Genomic DNA, 8,160 nt, shown 5'->3' on the forward strand with positions numbered 1-8,160 from the left:
AATTCTGCGCCAGGCATCACCCATGTAATTTACAAGATGCAGGGAATTAAAGAGTGATGAGGGGACCATGGATGAGTGGACTCAGCTGCCATGGACACTGGGCGCAGTGCAGCCCTCTGTATTCCATGTCCCCAAGGGCAGCACACTGAGGGGCAGGGAACACATTTGCTGAGGTAATGAAGGAGGGCAGAGCCCAGCGCCCCCTGTCGCGTCCAGCAGGTGCAGGTGCAGAAACTCAGCCACAGGGTACCTTCTTTTTAGCAACTCTTTGAAAACGGAGATGGATAAATGTAATGACCTTGAAAGCAAGTTCTGCCAGGTATTTCAAGTTGTCGTGAAATATATTAAAACAAGTTCACAACCAATGTATGTAAGAATTTATTAGGATAGGCACATAACAGAAAGCTCAAAGGACGACAAAGCTGCACCTTCCTAAAGGTTGACCCATGATGGCACTCAAAGCACCATTTTATTAGAACTTGGAAGAAAAGCTTGATCTCTGAGCCTTCCCTCCTCACAGTCTGGGAAACATGCACAGGATGAAGATAAATCCTGCATAGAAATCTTATAATTTCAGAATTAGTCAAACACATTTAAAATACACACATTTAAAAATACTTACATTCTCATTTTGCGTTCATGAAGTGATTACTGACATTTACAATCACATCTGACATCACAGAGTAAGGCTTTTCCGGGATCAAATTCAAGTTTAAGTCAAATCTACGCAAAGAACTTCAGCCCAGGGGAATAGTGGGCAAAATCTGCTGAAAAGAACTGCTTGCCACCTTGCAGATAAGAGCGACAGCGCAATAAAGGGATTCCAGAGCTTCTACTTCAAATAGAAGGGCATTTATCTACAAGAACAGACCAAAACACGATTTATTTTTAAAGCCCTTCAGTGAGTATTTGTCTCAGAAATCTATTATGAAAATAGTGTCTTTGATTAGTGAGTATATGGAGATTTCAGATTATCATCCTCCATTTTTGGTTGAGAAAATGCACAAACCATATAGATTTAAGCCATGGGTTTTGCAGCCAAAGTAGGGACAGATGTTTTCTGGGATCATATCTCAGATTCCCATGCTAAAGCTATTGTTCAAGGTGATGGAAATATATAGGGGGCATTAAACCATTTTGCAGCTGCTAGAAAGCCGTGTTTTCCTGTTTTCCTGATTTAGACAATGGAGAAGCTAAGAGGAGAAATAATAGGAAAGGCTTTCCTATGTTAGTTTTAAAAAGACAGTGTTATTTTTAATTCAGATTTTTTTTGTCAAATCTCATCTCTGCTCTCCTAGTTTTCACAGAAATATTGATAGGAATAAAGGTTGAAACAAAAGTACCTAATGATCATCTCCATCCATCGAAATATTGCTCAGGGATAAGACCCATGAAGATGGAAAAGACAAAGCAATTTGAAGAGAAAAAAAAATTCTTTCAAACTCAGTTCACCCTGCAAAATGGACACAACACATGCATATAAAGATTTGACTTTTTGACTCCACTTTTCTGCCTGATTGCGGGGAAGATGACATGAGGCTGGCCCTTCCTGAAGCTTTGCACCTCCGCCACTGACCAACAGACAGGCCTTGAGGTGGCCTTACAAGGTCGGCAGGGACCACAGCCCACTTCCCCACATCCTTAATCAGAACCTCGTGCAGTTCATCCCCACATTACCCAAACATAACGTCATAGTGCTACACACAGATGTGTTGCATCGTGATGCTGTGGCAATGACGATGATGCTGAAGTGTGGGCCACCGAAGGCAGAGACCAGATGTGGCTGGTCTTGCCTGGAAGCCAAGCTGTTGAGCAGGGGTGGAGTCCCTCTACAGAGGATGCTCACCAAGTTCCTCTTAATGCATTGTCGATAACTGTCCTGCCCTGGTTTTTCTGCCTTCCTCAGATTATCTGTAGGAATTGTCCCCCTGCATCACCCTTCCCAAATGACAAAGAAGAAAGAAAGAGCAGTGACAGCACCTGAAATTCAGGAACGAGTGGGTATGGTGAGCTGCATGTGTGACATGTTCTCTCTTTACATTGTCTGCTTTGAGACATAGGATGAGGGGAGGGAGAGAGTTGGTCCTCAATATATTCAGTTTTTTCCAAGAGTCTCCCAGAATTATTGACCTATTTGGATGACAAGTCTTCATTGCCTTGTTGTCCATCTCCATGTGTAACCTTCCCCCTGTCCCCACGGCCCTGGCTTGTTCTGCTGCTGAACAGGTCACCTGGAGAGAAACACTGTGTCTAGTGAGAAGTCAGCAGGTGGCAGGGTGCACCTCTCCCCACACTATGACCGTTGGATTCCCCACTGTGCCACGCCAGAGCAAGCTTGGGTCCCTCAGGATAAGGATGATTTGTTAATGTCCCCTTGGCTGGTGGGCATTTGTTTACCCACTACTGTAGCCCCAAGAGCCCCCAAACAAGAATTTCCATGCCTCAAAGTAACAGCAAAAATAAACAGGAGAACAAAGCACGTGTTTGAGCCCAGTGGTTTCCATCAGACGCACCTCCTGAGCCATCTGGTTGGGTTGCTGGCTCTTCCCAGCAGTGGGAGTGGTGTGCAAGAGAAAGCACCACCCAGCGGGAGGGGGACCCAGCCCTGCCAGGGGAGGTTTTGAGGAACTGGATTCTTTATTACCCATTTCTCTCCTTGCGGGTTCCACAGAGAGGGTCCGTGTCCTCCCTGTTGTTGAGAATGGGGCTGCATGTTGTCACCTACAGAAAAATTCAGAGACCAGACAATGGGCCTGGGCTGTGAGAGCAATCAGAACGCTGTGGAAATAGGAGGCCTCGTTGGACCCCAGGATTCATACACAGACTGCGTTGGGGCTCTGGGAAGCCAAGGACAGAAATGCCTCCTTCACCCCAAATGATAAGGGCAAGGATTTTCAATGCCCAGAGGGAAAAGTATTGTATTTGCATTTATTTAAGTGCTGATGTTGGTCAGCAGCGCATCCAGCCATGTCTTTAGAATCCTCTGAATGGCCAGACAGACAGCTGCTCTCCACGCCACAGGCTGCCCAGCTTCACACATCACCTAGAGTCTCGTGGCCAAGGAAGTTTTGCCAAATGGACACAGCCTTTGTCTCCCTTAAGTGTCAAACACCAAAGTTCCAACTGAAAACTGGAGACCATGAGATGACTTTAAAAAGAAGTTCCAAATGCCCCACTGAGCCCCACAAAACCTCCATCTTTCCTTTCACCTCCCCTGCCCCTTGAGTTTTCCATTAAAAACAATCTGAACCATAGCATCTATATTTTAAAACTGGCAAGAGTATTAACTCTAAGGGCCTGCACCTGGTGGTTTTTCAACTGCTCCAGGGTGTCACCTCGGAGACCGATGCATTGCTAAGGCAAAACCAGAAACACCCTTTCTCTGAGGCTTTGGGGCCTTGGAGGGAGACACATTTCCTCTGTCTGTTCTCCTGCACAGTGACAGCAAAAAGCCCACAGGAGACGTGAGGCCTCCCAGAGATACTCAGGTAACTTCTAGTGACTCTGACCATTGGTGACCCCAGGGCTCTGTTCCAGTACCCCAGGCAGAATGGTGCCGTGTGTGTGTGTGTGTGTGTGTGTGTGTGTGTGTGTGTGTGTGAAAGAGAGAGAGAAGGAGAGTGCACACTATCAACCACATTATCATCATAGGGAGAAATCTTTGCAAATGTGACTTTTAAAATGAGGATATAAATGTAAATGGCTTTGAGCAGTTTTTGCTGATAAAAATGATTTTAGTTAGTCCTCTTCTTCCCTCTTCCTTCCCTCCTTACCCCCAATTTTAAGGAAAAGAGAGACACAGAACAAAAGTTCCTTAAGCAAACTGCCTGACTAGCTCCCTACTTGGTGTGTGCCCCAGCCACACTTCAGGATTTAAAATCTCAGGATGCTGCATCAACTGTGAACTATGAACTGTGCTAAAATGCTTTAAAAGGACAGCTTTCAAAACACAGTGCATCATCTCCCGTTCACACATCCTTTAGAAAACAGCCCGATGGAAGTTTCCGCCATGGCTTCCTCCGTCTGAGCTCGGAGCACTGGCATTCCCAGCAGCATGAAGTGGAGGCGGGGCCACAAGCAGGGTGTCTGAGGCCTGCCCTGGCTCAAAGACAGGTTGTCCTTGATTTTGTTTCCTTGTTAGTGTGGATCATATCCGTAGTCAAGTGTGTGATAACCTCAGTACATTTAGATGAATTAATTCAAGTATCTTTGAACAAATCCCTGGCCTCTCTCGCCCTAGCCCTGTAGATTATGTGACTTCACAAATACCTGTAACTCACTTCAAGCAACTTTTCTCATACTTTTCAAGCTTCTCTTTGCAAATAAACCCAAGACTATTAGAAATGTAAGAACTAAAGAGGCACTTCCTGCCTCCTTGCCACCTAAGAGGTTAATTGCACTTCTGGCCGTTCTGGAGGATGTCAACAATTTCACATTTAGCAAGACTGGGGAAATGCAGGAATGCAAATGTAAAGAAATGTTTCCAGTCCTGAACATGCTCCCTTTGACCAAAAAATCAGATCTTCTTATCTAATTGAATAATTAATTGACTTAGTTTTCATCCCAGGAAGAGAAACAAATCATTTCAATCCTAATCGGCATGAGCAGCCCACCTTTTCCTCTTAGATGGTCGAAGTGAGCAGAGAAGCTATTCAGGGGAGCCCCTTAGCCCTGGCCTCCTCACACCCTGATCCGGAATTGGTCACACTGGAATTTGAAAAGGAAGGGGGAGTAAGAATCATTACAGAGTCACAAAATCTCCACTGCGGCACGCCAACGCACAGCTTCCACTTCAGGAACACCACACACGCGTAGAAAATACCTGCATGTTCCAAGGGAGCTTTAAGGAGAAGGCTTACAATTGTTTGCTAAGATTTCAGTCCAGTCTTTCAGAAAGATGTGGGTCCCCCTTTGGAATGGGGAGTTCAAAGCTCTGAGGATGGTGGCCGGTGATTCTAGTGTCTCTAGGGCCACCTCACTTTCAGCAGTCTGTCCCAGGTGTCGGACTATGGGAAACAAAAGAGACAGTGTTGGAAGCCACGGCGCCCCTGCTGCCTGCACGTCTGGAGCTTGGGAGGGAGCCCCAGGTTACCTGCAGCCGCGCTGCAGACGGGCAGCATGCTCTAAGGGAGCCCGTGTGCCTGGCGTCGGGGGAGGTTGAGGGGTCAGCTTCCGGGACCGGGGTGTGTCTGCCCACAGGGAACCTGGGCCTGCTCCTGCTGCCACCTCTTTGTACTGTGGTCAGTGTCCCCATGCCTGCGCATCCCCTCCCCCAGTCGCTCAGGGCCCCCTTTACCTGTACTGGTTCTCCATTGCCCTGCTCTCTGCTCGCTCTGGAACCCAGGAGTAACTGTCTGCTGCATTCTGGGGCTTCTCCTTCTTCTCCTCCCTCTTCGCTCTCCGCTTGCGATAGACCAGTAGCCCCAGAGCCAGGGCCAGCAGAAGTAGGATGCCCACCACGGTGCCTAGGATGTAGAATAAAAGCAGCTTTTGCCCGTCAGTGCCGTCGTCGTTTTGTGTGGCCACGGAGGAGTCCCCACCTGCAGGCTCCTGGGCGCCAGAGGCAGCTGTGGTGTGATGGATGCTGGGCTCCCTCCAGAGGCCTGGGGACCCACTGGGGGCCAGCACCTCAAGTGGGACAGAGGTGATGGGGGCATCAGATGAGAGCAAAGGTCTCCTTGTGGTGGGTGTAGACTTGGGGGTGCCCTTCGGTCCCCTCGTGGGACTGGCTGTTGCAGCAGGAGGCACAGTGCTCCCCTCTCTCTCTCCCTTGTACTCCTCATCGGGGGGCCCAGATGGTGGTCCCAGAGACACAGGCCCCATGGCGCAGGAGACCCCATTGGGGGCCAGCACCCAGCCTGGCAGGCAGCCACAGCGGAAGGACCCTTGTGTGTTGAAGCACAAGCTGTCGCAGAGGGGGCCCCCTGGGCCCACACACTCATCCACGTCCTGGCACTGAGTGCCGTCCTCCCCGGCCAGGACATAGCCCTCCTCGCAGGAACAGTGGAATGAGCCCTCTGTGTTGGTGCAGCCCTGAGCGCAAGGCGAGCGGCCCAGGGCACACTCATCCACATCCTGACAGGCCCCCTCTCCAGGACCGCCCGGCTCATAGCCAACCCAGCATTCGCAGCGGAAGCTCCCAGGGGTGTTGACACACTCCTGGGCACAGGGGGAGTCCTGGCATTCGTCCACATCCACACAGTCCAGCTGACTCGAGTCCAGCTGGTACCCTTGGGGGCAGCGGCACGTGTAGTTTTTCCCATGGGGTCCCGGGATGCATGTGGCCCCCCCACGACATGGGCTAGAGCTGCAAGGGTTTCGTGAGGCACAGGTCACCAGGTCGTCCAGCAGCCGGAACCCTGGCCGGCAGCCGCAGAGGAAGGAGCCATCCCCGCCTTCAAAGCAGTCCTGGTGGCAGCCCCCATTGTTGAAGTTGCAGCCATACTTGGGGCTGACACAGAGGGGGCCCGAGCTGCCCCAGTCGAACACATCGGGGGCCTTCTCCTTGCACAGGAAATAATGACTCTGACTGTCGTCTTTGTCCCCTTCCCCACAGGCCACATTGGCGGCAGAGGCAAAGGGCACAGCCTCCAAGGAGGAACTGGTGGTCTGGAAGGGGGTGGTGTAGGTCACCTGACCTGGGCCCCCCAGGGCCAGAGGCCGGCACATGCCTTTGAAGCTGAATTTGCACACGAAGCCCTCAATGTTACTTCCGGGGGAGCCTGGGCTCCCACAGGGGCCTTCGGACCACTTCGGGAGGCGCCCGGGAAGGAGCGGCTGGGACAGGTCCAGCAGCAGAGACACACAGCGCTTGGAGATGCACGAGTTCCGGAGCTCCTTGTGCCAGTTAGAGTAAGGCGTGTCCTCCCCGCCGCCCACCCAGCTGAAGCCCTTCAGCGGCAGACTGGGGTCCAGGCACTTGCCCTTCTCTCGCTGGAGCCCAATCCAGAACTTGCCCATCCTTGCCGTCAGGGCTGCCTCCCGCCTCAGGAGTTGGGCCAGTACTTGCTGGACGTGCTGGGCCTCCTCCTCGCTCTTCACAGTGGCCAGGTTGCCCCCGTTTTGGAGGCAGAGGTTCTGGGCCTCGGCAGCGCTCAGCTTGCCCCAGTGGGCCGTATAGCAGGCGGTCCCCGCGCAGACCACCGCCTCTGTGTCAGCTCCTGTCCCGGCCCCGAGCTGCCTCAGGAGCAGCAGCAGCAGCAGCAGGCCCACAGAGGTGGCCATCCCGGTCTCCGTGTGCCCCTCGGCAGGAGGCGAGAAGCCCAGCAGCGACAGTAGCTTCTATCTCGGCTCCCAGCTGGGACCCGAAGGGAGCTGAGGGGTGAGCTGCAGCCACTCTGGCCCCGAGAAGGACACAAAGGCTGCGGGCTTTCCACGTCCCCGTGACCCAAGGCGCATCCTGTACTGTTGTACTTCTTATTTCTCACCGGATGCTGGGGCTTCCTGCCATGAATTGTTCTCTGACTCCTGCTGCCTTCATCACGGTGCTGTTGTTCATAAAAGGAGCTAGGCAGCTCTGCCGGGTCCCTGGCTCAGCACTGTGGAAACTCAGCGACGTGGGGAAGACGTTACAGCCTGGAGATACTGCCGGCTTGATTTTGGCTCCATTCTCTTTCTCATGGCATGAGGAGCCTCGGAGGCATGCTATGGAGTGCACAGAGGCTTTGGGGGCTAGGAACTTGAGGAAGCTCCCTTAGTAACCCATAATAAAATTCCACTTTGGTTTGCAAACCATCAAAAAAGAAAAAAAATTCTGAGACTTAAGACGCAAGGCCATGGATGGTTATAATTTTCAGCCTTTTTTAGAAGCAAACTGGACTTTCCTTTTGCCTAGCTCATGTTCTCTGTTGACTTTGGGAGTCTTTTCTCTTTTATCCTCCCATCCTGAACTTTAAATAGACAGACATTTTTTAAATAGGAGCCGGGTCGTGGGAATGTCTGGGTTTTCAACATAATGCCAAGCTCCTTGATAATGTTAATCCAAAATGGGTGAAATTTGGCAGTTTTGGGGGTTTCACAGTGGAAATATTGCATTGTGAGGTGGCAGGGTCACAAAAAGCATCAGAAAGAAAATGAAAATGTGTCCGGCCTTGTGGTGCAGGCCTTGCAGGCTCACGTCCCCTGGCTCAGGATTCCTAGCAAGGGCCGGAAATCTGGGCA

The 8,160-nt window shown here is 51.2% G+C and overlaps 1 protein-coding gene across 1 annotated transcript; it reads right to left on the reverse strand.

Moving 5' to 3' along the window:
• Nucleotides 1–365: 365 nt before the first annotated feature.
• CD93 (CD93 molecule) lies at nucleotides 366–7,798 on the reverse strand. The gene is made up of 2 exons (XM_050745473.1): nucleotides 5,297–7,798; nucleotides 366–5,006 (listed from the first exon to the last, which is right to left on the reverse strand). Exons 1-2 carry the CDS (start codon nucleotides 7,222–7,224, stop codon nucleotides 4,982–4,984), a joined length of 1,953 nt encoding a protein of 650 aa, XP_050601430.1. The 5' UTR covers nucleotides 7,225–7,798; the 3' UTR covers nucleotides 366–4,981.
• Nucleotides 7,799–8,160: the final 362 nt, after the last annotated feature.

Source organism: Macaca thibetana, chromosome 10, assembly GCF_024542745.1.
Source record: "Macaca thibetana thibetana isolate TM-01 chromosome 10, ASM2454274v1, whole genome shotgun sequence".
In the NCBI taxonomy this organism is placed as follows: Eukaryota; Metazoa; Chordata; class Mammalia; order Primates; family Cercopithecidae; genus Macaca; species Macaca thibetana.